The 27,281-nt window shown below is 33.2% G+C and overlaps 2 protein-coding genes across 2 annotated transcripts; one reads left to right on the top strand and one right to left on the bottom strand.

Annotated features, from left to right (window-relative positions):
- Positions 1-4,936: 4,936 nt before the first annotated feature.
- Positions 4,937-6,754, top strand: LOC107489675 (hypersensitive-induced response protein 4). Its single transcript, XM_016110424.3, has 4 exons — positions 4,937-5,266; positions 5,358-5,570; positions 6,009-6,105; positions 6,216-6,754. The coding sequence occupies exons 1-4, from the start codon at positions 5,072-5,074 to the stop codon at positions 6,584-6,586; spliced, it is 876 nt and encodes a 291-aa protein (XP_015965910.1). The 5' UTR covers positions 4,937-5,071; the 3' UTR covers positions 6,587-6,754.
- A 19-nt stretch (positions 6,755-6,773) lies between these two features.
- LOC107489673 (pentatricopeptide repeat-containing protein At5g66520-like) lies at positions 6,774-9,475 on the bottom strand. Its single transcript, XM_016110423.3, has 2 exons — positions 8,787-9,475; positions 6,774-8,602 (listed from the first exon to the last, which is right to left on the bottom strand). Exons 1-2 carry the CDS (start codon positions 9,465-9,467, stop codon positions 7,409-7,411), a joined length of 1,875 nt encoding a protein of 624 aa, XP_015965909.1. The 5' UTR covers positions 9,468-9,475; the 3' UTR covers positions 6,774-7,408.
- Between the last annotated feature and the right edge of the window lie 17,806 nt (positions 9,476-27,281).

Below are 27,281 nucleotides of genomic sequence, written 5' to 3'. Positions count from 1 at the left end.
ATTGCATAATGATTAATTTTAATAAATAAAAAATATTTTTGTATGTATTTATATGTTTTATATTTATTTTAAAGTAAAAGATTATATTTATTATTTTTAAAATATTATGTATTAAAATGTATTTATGTATGTATATATTAATATATTCTATATTTATAAAATTTATCAGTACTCCTCTTTTATAATATACTTTTATTTTCATTTAATAAAATCTAACGGTTTATAAAAAGTAGCGCATCTAATGCGCACAAAATAGTTGGGCTGATTTTAGACATACCCAATGATAACTATATTTAGGGTAAAATAGATATTTAATTTAGATAATTGTATCTTGTGTATCATCACTAAATTTCATAACAAAATGGGTGTATATTTGTGTTTATATCTATTTGTATATTTATGTTTATGTTTTTCTGTCTAAAAGACACCAACTAAATACAACCTAAGTAAAAAAGTGAATAACTATAAAAACTCCAAAATTTTAAAGTATAATGTCATAAGAGAAAATGACAAATAGGTCCTTAGCCTTTTGCTCCGCAGACATTTTCGTCCCTGAGCATTTAAAAATACTTTTAAATCTCCGACCTTCACAAATTTTGGATGGATGAGTCCCTCCTCCATAAGCCACCATCAGACCCAACGGAAAAGGCTGACGTGGCTCCCTCCTCTGCTTATCTGGCATCACAGCTTCCCACGTGGCACATTAGTGGGATAGAACTTCTGAAAAATGGACACATAAGTTTCTGTCGCTCAAAACGGCGTCGTTTTGTGTGCTACCTTAATCCTAAAATTCATTTGAGACCTTCTTCAATGACACTGAACCTTGTTCTTCTGATGGAAATGGTGGCCACCAACATCCTCTCACTCTATCACCTCTCTTCAACTCTCCAATCGCCAAAATCATCCCCTCTCCCGCCGCCGTTGCTTCTCTCAAACCGCGCCGCACAAACCCTCATCCCCTCTCCCTCAAGCCCTTTCCCTTCTTCACTCCCCGATTTCTCTGTCATTTGGGACCATTATCCTTGTAAATCCTTCGATTGCTTCCACCGCCAAAACTCTAACCTAGGCTTCAACCCTTCCTCCGATTCGTCCAAGTTCACAACCTACCGGTGTTCGACGGAGTGGTGAACCTTGTGCGGTGCGGGTGTGCCGTGAACTAGTGGATTTCGGTGACGATGATGGAGTTCTTGCTATTTGATGTGGATAGAGTTTTGAGAGGTGGATGGTACTTGTGGATTGACAGATTTTTCAGCAAATGGATGGACTTTGAAAAGTTGTATGCGCCATTGATTGGAAAATCAGGTTACAAGAATGCACAACGACAACCTCCACAACGCACTCCTCTGCCGAAAATCTCCTGAGCTCATGCGATGGCAGACGAGATTCTCCGTCGCACTGGACGTCGCGAGAGGGTTACAGTTTCTTCACTCCTGTGACCCACCGGTGATTCACGGCGATATCAAGCCCAGTAATGTTCTCTTGGACCGGTCCTTTGCGGCCAAGATAGGAGACTTTGGACTTGCGAGGTTCAAGACGGAGAACAGGTTGGAAGCTGAGACTTTAAGCTACGAGAGTGACTGTGTCTCTGTTTTTGAGGAGCAATCTCCGGAAGGACCAATTCCATCGCCTGATGCAGTTGTGAAGAAAAATAGGAAGGGTGTGGGGGGCAATTTGGTAAATGAAGAGAACAGAGGTTCATCGGGTGCTGTGTTGAAGGATTATGTGATGGATTGGATTGGGAATGACGTTAGAATGCATAGACCCAAAGTTGAGTTGACTGCTTCTGTTTCTACTTCTTCTACCAATGCAAAGGATGAGAACAACAACAAGAAGAAGCACAAGAGTAATAGCAGTAGTAGGAGGAGGAGGAAACTGGAATGGTGGGAATCTATGGATGAGGACGGTGATGTTTTGAAGAAGCAGAAAAGAAGGCATGTGAGAAAATGGTGGAAGGAGGAGTATTCTCAAGAGCTTGCTTAATTAATATATGCTATTTTAAAACAGAGAGACTTTTTTGTCCATTTTCCAAAATCGACCTTTCACTAATGTACCACATGGGCAGTCTAATATAATGCCAGGTAAGTAGAACGGAGTCACGTCAGATTTTTCCGTTGAGTTTGACGGAGATATTTGCACAGAAAAACTAATCCGTTCAACTTTTAAAAAAGTGAGAGACTTAAAAATATTTTTTAATGGTTAGAAACAAAAATGTCTGTAAAACAAAAAATTAAAGACCTATTTATTTTTTTTGTATGTCATAATTGACTAACTAAAAAAATAGTGTAGTTCTTGAAAAAGCGCCGCAAGGGTCATGGCTAAAAGATGACGTGGAGTAGGTCCATGTGAAAATATTAGGCCTCAATGTTTGGGTTCGAACTCAAATTAGCGTAAAGTAATTCCGAAAATGTTTAATTATTGGGCGGTCGTAATGTTAAACAAGCACACACATTGATTCAACTGTTACATTCTTTTCATTACTTTTTTTTTCGATACCAATAAATTTAGTGTCACATGATTTTAAATTTTCACCATATCAACTCATTAATTTATCGACCACACAAAAAAATAGCTTCACTCATTAATAATAATAATAATAATAATAATAATAATAATAATAATAATAATAATAATATTAATATTGATACCAAATGGATAGAAAAATCCTCAGACCCAATTGACACAGTACCGAGCGTCTCTGTCTTCGTCTTTGTGTCTGCCAATTCAATTGATACTGCGAGACTGAGAAGGATGGCTCGACGTGGATCCATCCCTGTTCTTATTTTTTTCCTAGTTCTACATTCTTCAATAGAATAAAAAGTAGCTGCCAATCGCTAAGTTCCGAGTTCAGAGGAAGCCGATAGCATTAAGAAGGAGAATTATCAGCACTTTACACAGAGAAAGCTATATAAATTAACATTAAAATACGTCACAATATGTAATCAATTATAAAATAATATATAATATAATAATGTTTGATATTAAAATATAATTAGGTATCAAATTAAAATTATTGATTTATTAATGATTGATTCACTGAAATATAAAAAAATCATAATAATAATTGCTAAAATAATATAAAATAAAATATTATAATCATTAATAAATTTTAATATAAATAATTATTAAATATTAAGTTGTGTTTAATTGATTACATAATATTTTTATAAAATAAAAATAGTTAAAAAATATATACAAATTGTCAACCGAATGCGCCAGGTTAATATGGTCGTGCACTAATATAATGAATAAAATTTTATATCTAAGCAAAATCTTTATTTAAGTTTATCCAAGTTATTGTAATAACTTTTTAAATCATGCCTCCTCCTCCTTCTAAATTTGTACACGCAAGTTTTTTTTCTTTTTTTCTTTTTCTTTTTTTTAGAAATTATTAATTCAATTCAATTCAAAACAATTCAATTCAATTCTTAAGAAATCGAACATATTATTAAGGTGAAATAATTGTATAGTACTAAATGAACGGAACATTATCCATTATTAAAATCAAATTCAAAACAACTTTCGAACACGTTATTAAGGTGAAACAATTGTATAGTACTAAATGAACGGAACATTATCCATTATATAAAATCAAATTCAAAACATCTGTGTCTACAATTTAGAGATTATCAATTCAATTCAATTCAAAATACATGCGTCCATTCAATTCAATTCAATTTAATTCATTAGGAACCGAACATGTTATTAAGGTGAACAATTGTATAGTACTAAATGAACGGAACATTATCCATTATATAAAATAAAATCAAATTCAAAACAAGTTTCTGCATAATGAACCGAATACGTTATTAAGGTGAAACAATTGTATAGTATTGTGCCTACAATTTAGAGATTATCAATTCAATTCGATTTAGAATACCTGCGTCCATTCAATTCAATTCAATTTAGCAATTGTATTCCATTCAATTCGATTGAAAAAATAAGTCATTAGCAAAATGTTGGTGTTGTTGGTGATGATGATAACGAAAAAGGAGGAGGAGAAGAAGAATCTGTGTGCACAAAAAATGAGGAGAAGGGGGAGGAGGTATGCGTGAATTTGAAAGAGGAAAAAGAGGATGTATGCGTATATTTGAAAGAAAAAGAAGAAGAAGAAGTGCATGAGAGAAGAAGAAGAAGTGCGAGGAAGGAGAAGAAGAAAAAGCACGTGTAATGAGGCTCTTTTCACGAGAGTGATTTTTGTTGGTGTTAGAGCTATTTAGATAAATTTAAATAAAAAAAACTTAGATGTATAACAATTATGGAATATAAAATAACGATGAGTTTAGAAAAAATTGACTAAATAATTATTTTATGTTTCTATGTAAAGAAAAAATCTTATTCATCACAATTCTTTTTACATATTTTACTGTGTTTTCTATGTTTTTCTTTTCAATTAGAGAAAGAGAATTTTACTGACGACCGCAACTAGGGATGATAATACCACCCGAATCCGCGAGTACCCAATCCATTCCTATCCGCTTGGGGCGGATAATTACCCGTCTCGCACTTGGGCAAATTTTTAGTGGGACGAATTCTTGGGAGGGGCGGGGCAGAGTAGGGTTTAAGTAATACCCGCTCTCTACTCGCCCTAATATATATATGTAAAATAATTAATAAATGATTAATAATATTGTATTATATTTAAATTTTTACTTTAATTTATGTTATGTATGTGATGACAGCTATATAAATTCTGAAATTTAATTTTATTTATTAGATTTTAATAATTATAAATATAAGACAGATACTCACATAAACGAATTAAGATTCAACATTTTATTTTTTGCGGATAAAAACAAGACGAATTTAATGCAATACGACAGAACGGAATCGGATAGAACAAAAACCCGTTTTTACCCGCCGCGTTCCCACTCCGTAGCCGCAACACGCAAAGGCTGAATTCCTTATTTGAATGTGTACTTTGGAGAAAATTACGTTTACCTTTAAAATTTGAGAGCAAAACCGACCTTAAAAAAAAAAAAAAAAGCGCAAAAGCAACAAGAGAGGGAAGTGAGATAACAGTATAACACTAAGAGAGAGGGATAGAGATTAGAGAATAGAGAAGAATAGCAAAATGGGGAACACCTTCTGCTTCTTCTGCGGATGCATCCAGCAGTCCAACGTCGGCGTGGTCGAGAAGTGGGGCCGCTTCAGCCGCCTCGCCCAACCTGGCTTCCACTTCTTCAACCCTCTCGCCGGTGAGTGCCTCGCCGGCCTCCTCTCCACCAGGATCTGCTCCCTTGACGTCCGCGTCGAGACCAAGACCAAGGTCAACTCTTTCTCTCTAACCGCTTTCAATATATATATATATATATATATATATCCATTCTTAGGGTTTCAATTTTGTGTCGGTTCTGCAGGACAACGTGTTTGTGCAGCTGCTGTGCTCGATTCAGTACCGTGTTGTGAAGGAGAACGCTGATGATGCTTTTTACGAGCTTCAGAACCCTCAAGAACAGATCCAGGCTTATGTCTTTGATGTCACTCGCGCTATTGTTCCCCGAATGAACTTGGATGAACTCTTTGAGCAGAAGGATCATGTTGCCAAAGCTGTTCTCGAAGAGCTTGCTAAGGTCATCTTCTGGTATTCATTTCATTCAGTTAGTTAGGACTTAGGTAGTTAGATCATAGTTACATGAATTCACCATAGTGTGTATTTTCCACATTAAATACTTGAATTTCGATCTCTCAAGTGAGAAAGTTAGTAAAATGGTAAAGTAAAGGATTAATCACCATTGATTTTGTAACTTTTATGAAATGTGTGTCCTACTATTTTAATTTAAGAGTGATTAACTCCTCACTTTATCAATTTATCAACTGTTTCACTTTAGAGGATCTTTAATCCAAAATACTTTATATATGACGTACCGCATACTGCGTATTAGTTCCCTTACTGAAACATATTGTGTTCAATATCCATGTAACTATGAGTTAGATAATTATAAATAGCAAAAATGTTTCACTCACCTTATGACCCTGCATTGCGCCTTATCATGTATCATGTCTGTCAGGTGATGGGAGACTATGGATATAGCATAGAGCACATACTCATGGTTGATATTATACCTGATCCTTCTGTGCGTAAGGCCATGAATGAGATCAATGCAGGTAAACTATGCTGTCTATGCGGTTAGCTGCTCATTTAAGATTCAAATAGGTTAGTGCTGCTACTGTCGCTTGTTTATTGTATAATGAGTGTTTATATTGCTTGTTTGCAGCTCAAAGGATGCAACTAGCTAGTGTGTACAAGGGAGAAGCTGAGAAGGTGCTTCAGGTTAAGAAAGCCGAGGCAGAGGCCGAATCCAAGTACTTGGGAGGTGTTGGTGTGGCCAGGCAGAGGCAAGCTATCACAGATGGCTTGAGAGAGAACATTTTGAATTTCTCCCACAAGGTGGAAGGTGCCTCTCCCAAGGAGGTCATGGATCTTATTATGATCACTCAGTACTTTGACACCATCAAAGACCTTGGCAACTCCTCTAAGAACACCACAGTTTTCATACCCCATGGCCCTGGCCATGTTAGGGATATTGGTGATCAGATACGCAATGGACTCATGGAAGCTTCCAGTGCTCAAGTAAATCTCGACTGATTTTGCTTGTTACCTTTATACCCATACATATATACATATTCATATACACATGCATATGGTTTTGTAATATGCTTCTGCATTTCATTCCAATTGTTGAAACAATTCAAAAAATATTATGTAACCTGCTTTATAGGAGCTTTAGTTAAGTCATTTTTGTTTCCTCTTATACCGTTTATGTACGTATAGCATGTGGACCAACTTAAGGAGTAAATATATGACAAATATTGGTACCTCTTGAACGCGTTAGTTATTTTTGTTCTGAAGTTGGAGGGAGATTTCAGGTACCCAAAAGTCCTAAACCCATTTGCCAGATAATCAAATAGAATTGCGTTACATAATTTGTTGGTCATTTCTTGCTTATTGGTAAAGTATGAAACGAATAAAGGCACAAATGGATAATACGTGCCGCTTCATGTTACGGTAGAATGAAAGAATCATAACATTGTCTGAGAAACTCGATTGTTCATTTTTCAGCTTCCATGATCTAATTGAGTTTCCACATTCTCTTCAGTCTCTGTCTCTTTGAGATGTTCCAATATTTTAATGCCATCACTCCGCCTGCGTGCTCCAGTGCAGAACTGCTGAATGATGTATATAATGAAAAGTGAACAGTTCAACTTCTCCATGCTTGATCTTTTTATTCTCATTTGTGCGTAATGATATGCACAACATCATCTTTCACCCTACCCAAGCTACCAACATGTCATCAAATGCATACCTTTGTCTTGCCAACTCAACATGTCAAAGACTTTGTCATCTTTGTGATAGAGGGATACTTGCATCTTGAGACTTATTTGACAAGTTTAGCACATTCTTTAATCTTTACCAATATTCTTTGCAAGAGCAAACTCCATTTTTAAAATGGTGATATCTCGTCCTGTCTCTAACTATAATTACTCGCTCATAAACCTTGGAGATGAATTTTGTTGCTTTATGACAGTCCACACAAACTCTCAAATTCTTCACAATGCGAATCGGGGTTCCAGGTGCTGTGTTCATCAACCCAAAAGCAATAGCCAATTTCTCACTGTGTATTGACAGGGCAGTCTCTTTGTCTTCCTCGTCATCAATATCGAGCAGAAGCTCCCCAAATTCTGGAACATACCCAGCAATCTTTAACTTGGTTGTCATCTCATCCAAAAATGAGTAAAGCTCTTTACTTTGAGGATGGGATCGATCCCCAACAAGGAATTGATGGAATGTTCCATTCAATTCAATTGAACTACAACCGGGAACCTTTTTTCTGTCACTGTTTTCATTCTTCTCTCTTAGCATCCTTGCTTCATTCCATCTTCTGGACGTGGAATATATATTACCCAATAGAACATGACACCCTATATGGTCAGGATCCATTTCTTTAATAATTTTCCCTATTCTATAACCCCTCTGCATATCTTTATAGATTCTACAAGCATTTAGTAGTGCTCCCCAAATTGCTACATCTGGAGCCATAGGCATACCTGATATCATTTCTTCGGCCTCCTTTAGGAGACCGGCACGACTGAGTAGATCTACCATGCATCCATAATGCTCTATTTCCGGGTTAATTCCATAGTCACTAACCATCAATCTGAAGTAGGACTTCCCCTCCTTGACCATGTGGCCATGGCTACAAGCATTTAGTAACGCAATGAACGTGACTTTATTGGGAGAAACATTTTCAACCTTCATTTGTTCGAAAACACCTATAGCCTCGTTGGGTTTTCCATGCATTGCAAACCCACCAATCATGGCATTCCAAGGCCAAACCTTTCGCTTCAAATTGTGTTCATTGAAAACTCTTGATGCAGATTCAATGTCACCACACTTTGCATACATGTCAATGATGCTAGCAAGAAGCTTCTCATTCATCTTGATTTCACTTCTGCCACTGTAAACATGGATCCACTTTCCTTGATCCAATGCTACTAGATTTGAACATGCTGTAAGAACACTTACAAGTGTATATTCATTTGGCTTTGTACCTACTTGTAGCATCATGTGGAAGAAATCCAAAGCTTCCATAAAACAGCCAACCTATAGTAAAGTATGAAGTAAGTAACTTAGACATAGCACATCAATCAAGATATGTATTGGAAAAAAAAATGATATAGTTTCCAATACAAACTTCTGCAATGTCTATAAATAAACAAGATGTCCATTAATGTAGAATGTTAGTAATTAGTACGATTAATTTGTTGATGTTCCAAACGAGCAATACCTGCACATAGCCGGCAATTATCGTACTCCATGACACGACATTACGCTCTTGCATTCCATCAAACAATTCCTTAGCTTTGTTCATGTTACCTGCTCCAACATAAGCAACAATCATGTTGTTCCATGAATACAAATCTCTATACTCCGCGGCCCATTCGAAGACCTTTCGGCTCTCCTCCACAAGTTTCCACTTCCCATACATACTAATCAAAGCATTTGCAACAAACACATTATTCTCCAGGCCAGTTTTCACAGCATGAACTTGAACCTGCTCCCCCTCCTGCACACCCAACCCATTCCCACAAGCACCAAAAGCAAACACAAAGCTATATCTATTAGGAAAAAGACCCGAATCCCGAATCAAATACCGGAAAACCACGAGGGAATCACGACAGGAATCGGAGGACAAAGAATGGGCCTTGATCATAGTGTTGTAGATGAACAAGTCTGGTTGAGGAATTTGATCAAACAGTTTGTGGGCATATGAAAGGGAAGCAAAAGCAAGAAGCTTTAGAAACTTATTAGCTGAAACAAAGTGTGAGATTAGGCCAGTGGTTAGTAACTGTGCATGAGTCTGCTTAATTTGCTGCATTGATTTGCATGATTCAATCAAAGAGCGAAGCCTAACACAATGATCATAATGTGAAGAAGGCCTCGTCAACGTTGAACAGAACCGAATCATTTTCTAAAACCTCCCCACCAAGAAGTCACTCGTCGGTTGCTTTTTCTTTTTTATTTAAATTGTTAATTAGGAGCATTTTCTTATGCATTCCAACTGTTTGAAAAAATGCCACGCTTATGGTTTTTTTCTCGGTCACATTTGGTCTTCTTTTTTTTTTTGGTCAAGATATTTGGTCTTCTTGTTTAAAGTTTTTGGCATATGATTGGGCCAGTGTTCAATGGGCTAGTCCAGCCCATTATGTTAAATACTGTAATGACCTGAGCCTACTTAATTGAATGCTATTGTTGTAGTCCAGTTGCATATTTTGTGGCAAAGAAAGGGTTTCATTTAAAGTTTGAAACAAAAAAGGCTTTTATTTATGAAAAAAGATTAACAGAAAAACTTTCATTTTGATATCTAAAATGTAAAAGAATAACGAAGAAATTTCGAATCTACCAAAGGAATGAAAGGATGACCAATTAGTAATTATACTTATTCTTAGAGTCTTCCAACTCTTTGTTTTCATAAAGTATATGTATGATCAAGTAATAAATTAAACCCAATAAATATAGAGCATCCAAAATATGTGAAGATTTGGTTTATTTTAGAGGGTAACTGGGGTTGGTGAAAATTTGATATTACATATCATCTTTTAATTTTTAGACCTCTTTATAGGGGATATTGGTATTGCTTCACATTATATTTATATAAAATATGAGTGACAAGTATAATATTATTTACAATTGAACCAATAAATTAGTAATCAAGTATTTTTAATCTGATTTTGGAGTTCTTTTTATTCCACTTTATCTTATTTCTCATACCATATATCTTTGATTAAGAGGATTTTCCCAACTAATGTAATTACTAGAATTAAATTGTGTTGACTATGAATGCCTTGAATTAGATTTTCCATATTTTGTTGACTAAACAAGTCATTTGTAAGTCTTCAGCTGATTGAAACCACATTTACTTACTTTTCCTTTTTCTCCCCAAAAGAGAGACACTTAGCATATAGTCTTGTATAATTAATTTGATTATTTATTATATGCCCAAACTTACATTAGACAGCACATTAAGGAATCAACTTAATTTTCTCACACATTTAAACACGAGTTTAATGCAAAGTCCAACCCCTTAAACGAGTGAGAAATTATCTCTTTAATTTAATTATAATTTTTCTTTCGGTTAATAAATAACAGAGATACTACTTTTAAATACGTATAAAAATACTCTACTACTTGTTCTACATTCATCGCATTTATCCTCCACTTTTTGGCAACTTGGAATAGATTTAATCATTTGCAGTACAATTGCAAAAGAATTTGCTAATAATTTATGAGTTTAATTTTGATGCATTAATAGTATAAAATATTTTATACGATCGTTTAATTATATCAGTTTTTTTTATAATTATTCACGCGATCAATATAAAAAATAATTAATTTATTGATATTGTATTACGTAATTTGATGCACGTATAAAATTATTTTATATTGTCAATACATTAAAATTAAATTCATAATTTATTTGAAAAAACAAAGAGTAGGAACTGTATGCACGTGTTGCATGAACATTTAAAAGAAAAAAGAAAAAGAGAAAAGATATTAGGGTTTAGAGTAATGTACACTAAACATAAAACGACAAGCATGATATTGCAATAAGAGTAGCTAGAAACTATTATGAAGCCATGAAACCTAAGAATCTTAGCATGTTATTAGGGTTGTTGATTGAAGTGGTCCAATGGGATTAGATTTACATGTATATACAATTTTTTGCTATGAAATTGAGTACAATAATAATGGGTTTTGGTGGCAAGTTGTAGAAATTATTCGAGTGTACAACAGTAATTATTATAAAGATAATAGAGGAATACAAGAATCAAGAAAGAAAAAGAGTACAATAAAGCTTTGCAATGATCACACACAAGATAAGCATTATTAGGTAAGGTAAAAAACCAAGATTTGATGGCTGCACTAAATTTGTTCTCTGAGAGTTAAGTCTTAACTAAAGCGACAAAAACTTTCATTATTATCATGTCATTTTGATTTTCCTTCCCTTTTATTTATTTCTCATGCTAAAGAGTATATTTCGTTTGAGATTGAAGCAACTTGAATTAATTTTTTCAAGTGGACAAATTAAACGTATTATTGAAAATAAATAATTTAGTTCTTTTTTAAAAAAAGTAGTTTAAACAATAAATACTGATATTAAAAGTAATTTATAGATAAGTTATTTTATATTTAATTTTCTAATTCTAAAAGTATTTATTAAAAAAATATAATAAAAAGTTTTTATTATAAAAAAAATCATTTTTTAATTTTAATTTTAAAAATTACATTAGATATTAATACTACTATTTTCTGTAAGTCAAAAATTCAAAAAAAATAATTTTTAAAGCTTTTCGAACAGTGCTTAAAAAATAACTTAATCGGATAATAATTTATGAAAAATTGATTAATATTTTCATGATATACTTAAAAACGTTAGCTTGGTTTCATATATTATTCATCATCTAAGTTTAATCAATTATTGGATTATGTTTTATTTAAAAATCACTTCCTTAATTATAACCTCATTATTTATAATATTAATTAATTTTGTCAATAAAAATAGACATTTATTAAATTAATGTTTTAATAGAAAAAATGTTTATACTTGACAACCCGGAAAAGGAAATAACAAACCTAATACACCAAATTTGGACATTGTTAATAAATTGAATTAATCTTTTATATCAAATGAAAATTTTAATTTTTCATAGGTATTATATCAACATAAACGACCTTGCATTGTATATAACAGCAAACTATTTTAACACCTCATGCTTCATTCATATTTAATTTTAAGTAAAAATAAAAAAAAATGGAATAGCATAATCTTGAAATGAGAACTTATAAGAACCTCATCCATTGCTTTCAAAATGAAGGTATGGTACTATGGTTAATTAGGTTTCAAGTGCGAATGATTATTGGTTGGGTCACTTTCCCAAAGTAGTGTAAATGTGTAATCCAATCCAATTGAGTACTAAAAATCTTGCTGATTGGTGCTATTATATATTTATATTTTTTTATTTTTTTTCCCTCTCCTTTATACCAATTATAATTATGTTAAATTAATGTATTAGTCTCTGTCTAATGTCTGTTGTCTAATAATGCTAAGAGGACCCATTATCATCTCTTTTTAATCAATGTAAAAAAATTGTGAGGGCTTGTCGGATGGTGGTAATAGACTAATAGTACCATAACAATTATTTTTATGGTATTGTTTTTCTTGATTCCATTGAAATTGGGGCCACCTCATATATGAGCCAATTATGCCATAGATTGGTGGGAGAAAACAGTGCAAGCTAAGAGAGAAAGAAGAATGAGAAAAGAAAATAAATCTCATGCAGAGAGGGATTTAATTTCTTTTGGCAAATTTATTTATTTATTTATTTATTTTCTTGTAGGGTCATTAAGGGCATTAAGTGGGAGCTGCAAAAGTAACAATGTAACATACCATGTGATAGAAATGGCACATTATGGCTTGTACTTAAAAGTTATAGATGCTAACACAAGTGTATATATGCTGTTAAATTACAATTATTAATAATTAATATAATAAATATCCAATTTGACACAAGACACACTATTTATATATTAGTAATCTATCCGTTGTTTTACATGTCTTTCATTTAATTTGGAACTTAATTTACTTGTTATGCCATGCAAATGATAATATAGATTAAGTTATAAAATGTGTATGTTTCATAAATATCTTATTACAAAGTATGTAAATACTTATTTATTTTAAGATAAAGATGGAAAAAAAATTTGTCTCTATTGTTATGTGCATATAAAGTTAGATAATTTTATGTTTAGAACAAAAAATGTATCATTTATATTTCTATCTCTTTCTTTCAAACAAATTTGTATATCTTAGTTATAGTATATTTGTATGTTTGATGATATTACATATATAATTATTGATATATATATTTTTTAAACAATTTTAATTTTTAAGATAATTGATTTTATAATAGTAAATTTAAAAGGAATATTTGTTTGAAAAATGTGTATTAAAAATATAATTATTAATGTATCTTTTCTTATTAATTTAAATTTTTTGACAAATATTTTCACCAACGGTTGAAGATATTATTGACAAAGATTTGTCTAGAAATATTAATAAGGGATAAGTACTATTTTAATTCCTAAGGTTTAGAGTTAAAATTAAATTCGTCCCAACGTTATTTTAAATTTAAAATCGTCCACAATGTTTCGTTTGGATTTGGTATTAAACGTCTTTTTGATCTTTTACTGACAAAAATGCCCTCCACCACCACCCTCTTTACCACCAACACCACCTCTCTTACTCCCACTAAATACCAATAATCAAATTCAAGAACACAATCTTCAACACCAGCAACGACACATTATTCAATTTCAGAAACAACAATAACAACGACATCAAGTTCAACAACAAAATAAACACATAACAACAATAAAATAAAAAAATAACAAATTAAAATCAGAAATAAAAGCATAAGCAGACGCAGAAGCAGAATCAGAAGCAGAAGACGAATCAAAAGTAGAAGTCGAAGCAGAAGAAGACGCAAAAGCAGAAGCCAAAACAGAAGCAAAAACAAAAGTAGAATCCGCGAGATGCAGCGCGAGACCGCAAAATGGTGGTGAGGTCAGTAGCAATGGCGGCAATGGCGGGACACGACAGCGAGCTCTCTCCCTGGTTCACACCTCCTCTCTCCCTCGCGAGTTCTCTCTCCCTCTGGCTCTGATTCCCGACGACGACGACGGCTCTAAACTTTACTAGTACCGTCTCTCCTTCCCCCTCTTCTTCTTTCTCCTTATCTTCTCTTTTTCTTTTTCCTCTTCTCTTCTTCCTCTCATGTTCTTTGTTTTTATTTTATAATTTTTTATTAAAGATAATTTAATAATAAAATTAAAAATTTTATTAAAAGTAATGATTTTAATATTAAATAAAACGTTAAAAATAATTTTAAATCCAAAATAAAGTTGAAAATAAATTTAATTTTGACTATAAATTTTAAAAATCAAATCAAAACAATACTTATACCTATTAATAACTTATTTAATCGTAATTGGGTTAACTTTAGTAATACTAGGTTGGTTTGTAGCTGAGTTAATTACTGTGTCTCCAATGTGGACACCTCCCCACTAAACCTATATGTATATATGTCACGGGTCAGTGTTACAAATTAATTTATATATAGTATTGTTTGAAATTGATACTTGAACAATTTGATACCATATAATGAGGCCAATAACAAAAGCCATATAGAGTTAAAATATCTACAATACTTCTTTCAATTTGGACCTTAGATTATTATTGTGATTTGCACATCAAAGTTGGATAATGCATTCATATTAACACCAAAATGAAGCATTATTGAATTGTATGTCAAATTCAAGCCACCAAAATAATAATCTCTTTTAATTCATAATCAGAAATTAGGGCCTTAGGGGGGTTATATAGTTGGATTCTTATGTAAATTAATTGAAGCAATAATGTTTTTCCACTCAGTTCTTGACTCACGATATATAGACCCTATAAATTCCTTTCCCAACAAACCATCTCATTATGCGTATATATATATATATATATATATATGCTATTAATATTACTCCGTTTATTAGATCCTTTTGTTTATAGGAACGGAATTTTATATTTTATTCTCAACGTCTTATTTTATTTTATTCTAAAAAATAAATACATCCTTAATTAGAGAACCAAGATCTGACATATGATGATGGGAGTTTATTGGAATTCCACTTCAAAATCATATATATCAGTACAAGAGTAACTAATTTAGGTTAATCGAACAGTTAGTTCACTTTTTTATTAAAATAAATGTTAAGAATTTAAATTTTATTTTATGTATATAATAACCAATTGACAAATGATAAATTTTTAAATAAAATTCTAATTCTCGATAAATTAGCCTTAAACGAATTAATCTTTAACTTATTAAATTAAAAAATATTGTAAAAAAAATAATATAACAGCAATTGATTATAAGAATATATTTTTATATGAAAATACATGTAACTAACGAGAATATTACGAGATGAACATTTTTAATTAATTAGTACGAAAAGTATAAAATATTAGTTTAAATATAGCATGAAAATAATAAAAATCACCTAATATTTCTCTTTATATATTACATTTTCATGATCGGATTCAATGCATATATGTACATTTTCACTTTTATTCAAATTATAATTCCATATTACAAAATTAAATTATACATCAATAGTCAATATAATTCTTTTAAAATAACCTAAAACTAATACTTTAAAAAGTCTTTTGTAAATATATAACCATAGAGCCAAGGAATAATTAGTTAGAAATTAAACAATGTGCACCAACTAAATAATTAAAATATATTAGACAAAATTAGTATAAATAGGAAAAACTTATACACAAATTTTAACTAGTTTCTTAAGTCAGAAAGTAGGATTATTACCCTCCAATAATTCTTTGATTCTATATATCTAGGCATTGTGCCTAAGTCTAACCTAATTAATAATGTCATATATCCTTTAAATTTCTGACAATGCTTGTTGACAAGTCCCTTATAATATAACAATTGCAAAATAACTAGTGCACTTTTTTTTGGACTGAAAATAACTAGTGCACTTTGTAATGGAAGAGAGTACAAATGCAACAATCCAATTTTCTATATCAACAAATTTAATAGCTGAAATTAATAACTAATTAAAAACTTCTTGTAATTATTATTTTAGGGTTTCCAAAATAGCATTGTCCTTAAAATACAAGAGAATAATACAAGCTTACATATGATAAAATGCATGCATGCCTCTTAGTAGGTCTAACATATTATATTATTAGAGGACCCCTTATGAAGGGTGGGTAGGGATATATAGTTGATGATAAAGAAAACTATAGATCCTAGCTAAAACCCAAGCCCAAGATTTTGATATATAGGAGATAGACGAATTGATTAATAATGTGTAATCATTGTCCCATCACACTCCACATTTTGATCGGAGCATATATATATATATTATAAAAATTTATATTAATGCGTAATTATTGTCATCATCACAACGCTACTACTACTTAAATTTCAAATCTATTAAAATATATACTATTAACAATTAATGTTTAGATGATTGGTTAGTATTAGAATTAGTATTGAGTATTGACTATTGACTATTGAATACCTATATCTTTAGGTGTTAGTAAATTAGTTTAAGAGGTGATATATATATATAATCCTCACCTCTTAATACTTACTCAATACTCAATAGTAATTCTAATACTAACTAATTATCTATATATATTAAGAAATGAGAAATTTGTAACAGTTTTTTTTTCAATACACGCATGAAATTTAATTTAGATACAAAAATATATATCACTAAAAATGAAAACAATGAAATAATCTAATAAAAGTATAACACTTGTTATGATAAGGATGAAAGATGAGGTGAATGACCATCATTGATAGGGGCATTTGATTTTAACATTGAATAGTTTAATTTCTCAAGACAAACTAAATTAATGAAGTTGAAAAATGTAAAACTTCCTTGCCTATAAATAGAGAAGTTATTGAAGAATACTTCACACAGTAATAAAACATTCAATTCTCTCTCTTTTTCTAAGTTACAATCTTACTAAATCTTTCTCTCTCTTTATATGCATATACATTATAACATATAATATTAGTGAATACATATATAAATTATTGTTATTGAGCTAATTATATTAATACTAGAAGTCTTTTATTTTCACATCTTTATTTTATATTTAGTATATCTTTTACTTATTTTACAACACGTTATCAGCACGAGACTCTGATCAAATTTTAGGAAGACTCAGGTAACGAATTTTCATTACGTCGAAACTCTCTCATCTTGAATATAATATTTTTGATATATTTGGAAACAATTATTTACCATGGATACTAAATGATAAAATCCATCTTGATTTAATAGATTTTGAAGATACCATTAAGGCTGAAAATAATACATCCCAAAAGGATATAGCCAAAGCCATAATTTTTCTTCGTCGTCATTTTGACGTATGATTGAAAACTCTCATGGAAATTCACTAAAGAAGCAGAGGATTTTTAAAACTAGTGAATTTTATCGTGCTGCATGTTCTCAGGAAAAGTTAATTTTAAGGTCATCACCAGTAAATATTGGATTTGAGTCCCCTGAATTCCTAGAAAGGATTCAAGGTGATATATGTGGACCTATTCATCCATCATGTGGATCTTTTAGATATTTTATGATCCTAATAGACGCATCTTCGAAATTGTCACATGTGTGCTTATTATCTTCTCGCAACCTAGCGTTTGCGATATTACTGGCTCAAATTATTTGATTAAAAGCACAATTTCCAGAAAATCTAATCAAAACAATTCGTCTTGTTAATGCTGGGGAATTTACTTCCCAAACTTTTGATGCTTATTGTATGGCTAATAGAATAAGTGTTGAACATCCATTAGCTTATATTCACACACAAAATGGTTTAGCAGAATCACTTATTAAACGCCTCCAATTAATTGCTAGACCCTTACTTATGAGAACAAATCTCCCAACCTCGGTTTGGGGGCATGCTATTTTACATGCCGCGACACTTATTCATTTGAGGCCAACGAGTTACCATCAATTCTCTCCTATGCAATTAGCTTTTGGCCAGCAGCCAAATATTTCCCATTTAAGAATATTCGGATGTACGATATATGTTTCCATTGCACCACCTAATCGCACCAAAATGGGACCCCAAAGAAAATTGAGGATATATGTTAGATATGATTCTCCCTCTATAGTGAGGTATCTTGAGATACAAACTAGAGATGTATTTAAATCCCGGTTTGCGGATTGCCATTTTGATGAATCAAAATTTTCAATATTAGAGGGAGAGAATAAGCTTCCTAAAAAGGAACTTAATTGGAATGCATCATCCTTGATGCATTTAGATCCTCGATCAGGGTAATTTGAACTAGAAATTCAAAAGATTATACGTTTGCAAAGAATAGCAAATGAATTGCCTTATGCATTTTCCGATACAAAGAGGATAATCAAGTCTTATATACCAGCGGAAAATGCCCCAATTCGAATTGATGTCCAAGTTGGACAAATTACCACCGAAGCAAATACACGCCAGAAGCGTGGCAGGCCTGTCGGTTCCAAAGATAAAAATTCTCGAAAGAGAAAAGAGGTAAATAATATTCCTGTTGAAAAAGACATAGTAGAGACACCTGCAGTTGTCCAAAATTTTGATATAATTTTAATGCCAGAAGACGTTTCAAATACCTGAAAATTGTGAAAATGACAAGATCTCGATAAATTATGTCTTTATAGGAGAGAAATAGAACCGAAATAAGACAATTATCAATGAAATATTTGCATATAATGTGGCATTAAATACCATGCATGAAAGTAAGGATCTTGAGCTAAAATCAGTCAAAGAATGTCGACAAAGAAATGATTGGTCAAAATGGGAAAAAGCCATGAAGACTGAGTTAGACTCACTTGCAAAACGTGAAGTCTTTGGACCTATAGTCCGTACACCAAAAGATGTAAAACCTGTCGGATACCGATGGGTATTTGTGAGAAAACGAAATGAGAAAAATGAAGTTGTGCGCTACAAAGCTAGACTTATAGCACAAGATTTTTCATAAAGGCCCGGTATAGATTATGAAGAAACGTATTCTCCTATAGTGGATGCGATAACATTGCATTATTTGGTCAGTTTATCTGCATATCATAAACTGCATATGCATTTAATGGATGTGGTAATAGCCTACTTATACGGCTCATTAGATCGTGATATCTATTTGAAAGTCCATGAATGACTAAAGATATCTAAACCATCCAATGAATATTCGCAAGAGTTATACTCAGTTAAATTGCAAAGATCTTTATATGGTCTGAAGCAATCTGGACGAATGTGGTATAATCGTCTTACTGAGAATCTGGCCAAAAACGGATTCAAGAATGATTATATCTGTCCATGTGTTTTTGATCTGTAAGCAACTTTCTTGTCTTTTTCTGGTGAATTTGCATTTAAATTATTGAGTTTAATCAAGAATTAATTATCTTTTAGCCACTATGGATACTACTTTGAGTTTCGTGCAATTTTGTGTATTTTAGGTAGCATTTGGCTGGATTTGATGGAAAGGAAGCTTCACAAATGGACGGAGCTCAAGAATTAAAGAAGATGATTAGCGAGTAGCGACGCATGCGCGTACCTGACACGTGCGCATACCTGACGCGTACGCGTGATACGCGAAGAAGACCACCGACTCATACGCGTGACTAATGCGTACGCGTGACATGCGCGATGTGCAGAGAAAGCAGAAAATGCTGGGGGCGATTTTTGGGCCCCATTTTGGCACTCGAGTAAGGCGCAGCTCTCTGCCAAGTTAGACGCGGATCCAATGAAGCCAAGTGGTCCCCACGTTACAAGGCATGAATTATTTAATTGATTCTGATTCAAATTTGAATTTGAAAATAGGAAAAGATATTATCTTAATTTTAGATATTAGATTTTAAAATTAATTAGGATTAGTTATAAAAGGGAGAAACTTTTCTTCTTTAGAGGGGGATTCCAGGGGATTCCATTAGGGAATTCTATACCAATTTACATTCCGCATTCCATGAGCAACTAATCCTCCATTGTTAAGGTTAGGAGTTCTGTCTATTTGTACGGATTGATTTTATTACTTTTTCTATTTTAAGTCATGTATGGATTTATAATTTAAGAATTATTTTCGCTCTTTATCTTATGAATTTGGGTGGAACGGAAGTATGACCCTCCTTCTATTTGAGTTCTTGTAAAACTTGGAAAAGCTCTTTACTTGAACAACAGCTTGAAAACATATTTTCCTAAATTTTAATTATCTGGATTTAACGGGATACGTGACATATAATCCTTTTATTTTTGGATAATTAGAGTTTTTGTGGCATATAAACTGAAATTTGATCATGCAGCTTCTAATTGGAATTAATTGACCAAGGAATTGGAAGTTAATGAATTTTAGAGGAGACTAGAAAGGTCTAAGGAATTAGGGTCTAGTCATATATAGTTTGCCATAAATTAAATCCTACATGATTAAAATAGTTAGTAAGAAAAGTTAATCTGGAAGAATAGATAACTCTGAAACCTTAACTGTTTCTCCAATATCTTATTTTCAACTTATTTACTTGCGTGCCTGCCTTCTGATATTTTCAATTTAAACCTTTTGAATATCTCAAAACCCTTTTCTGCTTTCCTAACTAAGTAAATCATTTAACCATTGTTGCTTAATCCATCAATTCTCGTGGGATCGACCCTCACTCACCTGACTTATTATTTGGTACGACCCGGTGCACTTGCCAGTTAGTTTGTGGGTTATAAAATATCGCACCAAGTTTTTGGCGCCGTTGCCGGGGATGGACTGTGATTAACAACTATCAGTTGTTTGATTGCTTAGATTATGCGTTTTAGTTTTAATTTAATTTAAATTTAATTTAAAAAAATTTCGAAAAAAAATTTATGTTCTGTCTTCTTTGCTTTCCTGTTTTCCACATGGTACGTTTAATTCTATTTGATGTTTTGTGCTAAGGAAAAATAATGGAGAGAGATCACATGGGTTACTACTCACACCCGAGTAGTGATTCATATTATGGTGGATGGAGAAACTATTCAAATTTTGGTTGGCAAAGTCAAAACCAAAGAAACTTCAATGCTCCATATTCCAACTATCAAGAGCCACCACCTCCATATTCATACCAAGAACCACCATCTCTATATTCATATCAAGAACCATCATCTTTCTATCCATATCAAGAACCGTCATCTTTCTACCCATACCAAGAGCCACCATCTCCTTATTCATCTCAAATACCATCAGATCTTGAGCTTCTCATGAAAGAATTCCTACATCTACAAGATATAAAGACAAGTGTCAAAAATGTAGAGAAATATGTGCAGACGATGATCAAGAACCAGGAAGAGGAACAAGCAAATTCCTTCTCAAGAGATACAATGCAAGATCCTATGGAAGAAAGTGAGGAAACCAATCAAAGGAGTTTATACTCCAGTGAATTAGAGAATTTCCACCCTCACCTATGGAAGAAGAGGAAGATGCACAACCTCCCATGCCCTTGGTAAGCAATGAAGAAGAGGTTGAATTAGAAGAAAGCTACCAAGAAGAAGTGGTTGAAATTGAGGAGGCTTGCAAAGAGGTAGAAGAATTCAAAGAAGAACACAAGGGAGTGGAGCTTGCAAGACCTCTTCCAAAGCCATCACCATCCAATACAACATTCAAGTGGGTAAAATTCCTATCCTTAACCTTTACTTTCCCACTTGAATATGGTCTACTGGAGACAGATGGTCAACTTAGAGCTCTTTGTGGCATTAAGAGTAAGAGGAAGATGGTTAGTGGCAAGAGTTGTCAAGCAAGGTTCAATTATGGTTGCATGCTCCAAATTGAAGTGCAAGGATTGGTGTAGAGCTCAATTGAATGGGTCTAAAAGGTTGTTTGGATATCTGTGTGAGAATTCAGATTGCTTGCCACCCGGTGAAAATAATGGGGATCCACAAGAAGACGGGTGTAAAAGCAAGGTTTGGGACCTTGGAATTCATTCCCACAATCAACACCTTGGGGCCTTGTCACTTGTTTCAACTTGCTCGAAGGCGTTATGCGCATAGCTTGGAATCTCAGTGGCCATTGGAATTACAAACATTGGTGGAGATTCCTAGATCAGTACAAGCACAAGCCACCATGACAAGGAGCTCACCACATGTCCAACTTAAGGACTTTAAGTAAAAGTGCTTGGTGGGAGACAACCCACCGTGGTATGATCGCTCCTTTTCATTCTTAGTTATTTTTCGTAGTAGTAGTTTTCTTACTTATTTGATTTTTATTGAGTTTTCACTATTTTTCTGATCATGCAGCTATTTTTGAACAGGAACCAGACACTTTAAAAAAAAAAAAGAGCACACGACGCGCAAGCGTTGCTGATGCGTACACGTCATATGTGTGTGCGTGAAAAATAAAAGTGAATAGAGAGTTGCGCGGGAGTGGCGAAGGAAGTGTGCCTTGCGCACAAATTGGTTCACGCGTACGCGTCTATGACGCGTGCGCGTCAATTACAATTTTGGCACTCCACGCGTACGCGTCAAGCACACGCACGCGTGGATGATTAAAATCGGCGTAAAAGGTGTTTGGCCAGAGAGTTATGCTGGTGTGGGGCTGGAATTATGCTGGGCGCACAAGCCCCACCACGCAGACGTGTCCCCGATGCGTACGCGTCATTTTCCCATCCTGGCCGTCCACGCGTACGCGTCGCTTGAAGTTCGTGCGATCCACGCGTACGCGTCCGTACGCGTCGCAGGCGATGCCCAATTAAACTACCTCAGCGCCTGATTTCAAATCATCCCCCTCATAAATCTTAACTCTCTCTTGTTCTTTTATCTTTTTATCCTTCTTTCATCATATTGATTGCTTTTATATCCCTCTCTGTTTGCAGTTTTTCTTTGCTTGAGGACAAGCAAACCTTTAAGTTTGGTGTTGATGCTTCGCTTATGGCTTTTCTGTCTAGCACTAAAGGGAGATGAATTTGCTTCATGAAGGAATGAGATGACCACTAGCATAACTGAGGTGGTTGAGTTTCTTTCATTCTATTTCTCTTCCGTTCTTATTGTGTTGTCTTCTGTTTTCTGTTGCTTTGATTGCTTGCATGATCTTTAGTACTTTTAGTCAAAAAAAAATTCTCATGTATTGCTCACTAAAACTTGAATTCAAAAGAAAAAGAAGTGATGTATTGCATGAGAAATTGAGTTATATTTAAGAGTAGTCTTATTTATTTAAATGTGGTGGTATTATTTGTGATTTTGAATACAAGACATGAACAGTGCATATTTGAATTTGAATCAAAGGATGTTGATGTATAAAGAACAGGAATTTAGAGAATTATTATGATTTCTCTGAAATAAATAAAAATTTAATCCTTGAAGCAAAAGAAACAACAAAAAAAAAAGAAAAAAAAGAAACTATAAAAGCAAGGTCCAAGGCTCTGAGCATCAATGACTAGGGAGGTCAGACATGATTAAAAGCTCAAAGAGTTGTTTCCCTAGTCATATGCTTGTGGTGTGATTGTGTCAAGTAATCCTTGAGACAGAACACTTAGAGTCAAGACCAAGTGCGTTTAATAGAGTATGCCAAAGGCTTTGAGCACCACTGTCTAGGAGTATCTAAAAGAAAAATCAGAACTTAAAGAGAGTTCCCCAGTTAAGTGCTTATGGTGTTTCTGTGTCAAGTAACCCTTGAGACAAAATATTTAAAGTCACAGCTAGGCTCAAGGTGCAAAGCACCAAAGAAAAATAAATTAAAGAAAATCATGTTGTGTTCAAGGATTAAACTGAAGTATAAAGAACAGAGAATTCATAATATGATCCGGATTCTAATTTCGAATGACACTGACATTCCTCTGATTCAAAAGAGAGTGAGATGCCAAAACTGTTCAAAATTACAATGAATAAATCTCATTTCAAGAATAGACTTGAACTTAATCAAACTCTCATTCTCATGCAAATTCACATCTAAGTCTGTATTATTTTGGTTGCTTGAGAACAAGCAACAATTCAAGTTTGGTGTTGCGATACGTGAGCATTTTTCTTGTCTTTTTCTAGTGAATTTGCATTTAAATTATTGAGTTTAATCAAGAATTAATTATCCTTTAGCCACTATGGGTGCTACTTTGAGTTTCGTGCAATTTTGTGTATTTTAGATAGCATTTGGCTGGATTTGATGGAAAGGAAGCTTGCACAAATGGAAGGAGCTCAAGAATTAAAGAAGATGATCAGTGAGGAGCGACGCGTGCGCGTACCTGACGCGTACGCGTGATTTGGAGCTTTCCATGGCGACGCGTGCGCGTACCTGACGCGTACGCGTGAAAAGCGAATTTGTGCAGCGACGCGTGCGCATAACTGACGCGTACGCGTGACACGCGAAGAAGATCACCGATGCGTACGCGTGACATGCGCGACGTGCAGAGAAAGCAAAAAACGCTGGGGGAGATTTCTGGGCCCCATTTTGGCACTCAAATAAGGTGCAACTCTCTGCCAAGTTAGGCGCGGATCCAGTGAAGCCAAGTGGTTCCCACGTTACAAGGCGTGGATTATTTAATTAATTCTGATTCAAATTTGAATTTGAAAATAGAAAAATATATTATCTTAATTTTAGATATTAGATTTAAAAATCAATTAGGATTAGTTATAAAAAAGGAGAAACTTTTCTTCTTTAGAGGGGGATTCCAGGGGATTCCATTAGGGAATTCTATACCAATTTACATTCCGCATTCCATGAGCAACTAATCCTCCATTGTTAAGGTTAGGAACTCTGTCTATTTGTATGGATTGATTTTATTACTTTTTCTATTTTAAGTCATGTATGGATTTTTAATTTAAGAATTGTTTTCGCTCTTTATCTTATGAATTTGGGTGGAATGGAAATATGACTCTCTTTGTATTTGAGTTCTTGTAAAACTTGGAAAAGCTCTTTACTTGAACAACAGCTTGAAAACATATTCTCCAAATTTTAATTATCTGGATTTAACGGGATACATGACATATAATCCTTTTATTTTTGGGTAATTAGAGTTTTTGTGGCATATAAACTGGAATTTGATCATGCAGCTTCTAATTGGAATTAATTGACCAAGAAATTGGTAGTTAATGAATTTTAGAGGAGACTAGAAAGGTCTAAGGAATTAAAGTCTAGTCACATATAGTTTGCCATAAATTAAATCTTACATGATTAAAATAGTTAGTAAAAAAAGTTAATCCAGAAAAATAGATAACTCTAAAGCCTTAAATGTTTCTTCAATATTTTATTTTCAACTTATTTACTTGCGTGCCTGCCTTCTGATATTTTCAATTTAAACCTTTTGAATATCTCAAAACCCTTTTCTGTTTGCCTAACTAAGTAAATCATTTAACCATTGTTGCTTGATCCATCAATCCTCGTGGGATCGACCCTCACTCACCTGAGGTATTACTTGGTACGACCCGGTGTACTTGTCGGTTAGTTTGTGGGTTATAAAATACCGCACCAAGTTTTCATAAAGAAATCTGCATCTAGGTTCATTATAATTGTTGTTTACGTTGATGATTTAAATATCATTAGAACTCCTGAAGAGATTCCAACAATTATAAAAACTCTAAAAGAAGAGTTTGAGATGAAAGATCTTGGAAAGACTAAATTTTGTTTTGGCCTGCAGATCAAACATATAAAAAATGGGATCTTTATTCATCAAACAACATACACAGAGAAGATCTTGAAAAGATTTTACATGGATAAATCACATTCCTTGAGTACCCTAATGATCGTAAGATCTTTAGATGTGGAAAAGGATCAACTCCGTCCTAAAGAAGAGAATGAAGATATCCTTGGTTCTGAAGTACCATATCTTAGTGCCATTGGAGCGCTAATGTATCTTGCTAATATTACACAACCCGATATATCATTTGCTGTGAATTTACTATCAAGATATAGTTCCTTTCCAAACAGAAGACATTGGAGTGGAATCAAACAAATATTTCGATATCTTCATGGAACGGTTGATATGTGATTGTTTTATTCCTATGGATCCAAGTCACAATTAGTTGGCTATGCAGATGCTAGATACTTGTCTGATCCACACAAAGAGAGATCTCAAACAGGATACCTATTCACATATGGTGGTACAGGTATATCATGGAGGTCCACAAACAGACGATAGCAACAACCTCCTCTAATCATGCTGAAATACTCGCGATACATGAAGCTAGTCGTGAGTGTTTTTGGCTCAGGAGTTTGATCCAATATATTCTGTCATCATGTGGACTGATTGACCATAAGATAGCTCCAACTGTTCTGTTTGAAGATAATACAACATATATTGCTCAACTTAAAGGCGGATATATCAAAGGTGATAGAACAAAGCATATTTCTTCCAAATTCTTCTTCACTCATGATCTTCAAAATCAAGGGACAATTGATATCCAACAGGTCCACTCAAATGACAATCTGGCAGATTTATTCACAAAGTCACTCCCAAAATGCTCCTTTGAAAGATTGGTATATGAAATTGGGATGTGTCAATTTCAAGACATTAAATGATGTCGACAAGAGGGGGAGACTGTACTCTTTTTTTCTTAATCAGGTTTTTTCCTATTGGATTTTTCTTGACAAGGTTTTTAATAAGGCAGTCGCCATCACAAAGGATTTTGTACTCTTTTTTTCCCTTCACTAAAGTCTTTTTTCCGTTGGGTTTTTCTTTAGTAAGGTTTTAACGAAGCATAATCCTAAATGATCATCCAAGGGGAAGTGTTGTGATAAGGATGAAAGATGAGGTGGATGACCATCATTAATATGGGCATTTGATTTCAATACTGAATTGTTTAACTTCTCAAGGCAAACCAAATTAATAAAGTTGAAAAATGTAAAATTTTCTTGCCTATAAATAAAGAAGCTATTGAAAAATATTTCATACAACAATAAAACATTCAATTCTCTCTCTTTCTTTACTTACAATTTTACTAAATCCTTCTCTCTCTTTATATATATAACATTATAACATATATGAATTATTGTTATTATACTAACTATATTAATACCAAAATTCTTCTATTTTTATTTTTTTATTTTATATTTAATATATCTTTTACTTATTTTACAACAACACTGTTATTTTCTTTGAAATTATGCATAACACGCTCCTTCCTACCCTATCTTTATTAAAAATTTTAACAATGCAAATATGCAATTTTGAGGTAATCTATTTGTTTAATTTGTAATATTTGTTTTTT

This window comes from Arachis duranensis, chromosome 5 (assembly GCF_000817695.3).
Source record: "Arachis duranensis cultivar V14167 chromosome 5, aradu.V14167.gnm2.J7QH, whole genome shotgun sequence".
Taxonomy (NCBI): Eukaryota; Viridiplantae; Streptophyta; class Magnoliopsida; order Fabales; family Fabaceae; genus Arachis; species Arachis duranensis.
The sequence above is the reverse complement of the archived record's forward strand: the minus strand, read 5'-3'. Positions and strand labels throughout refer to the sequence as shown.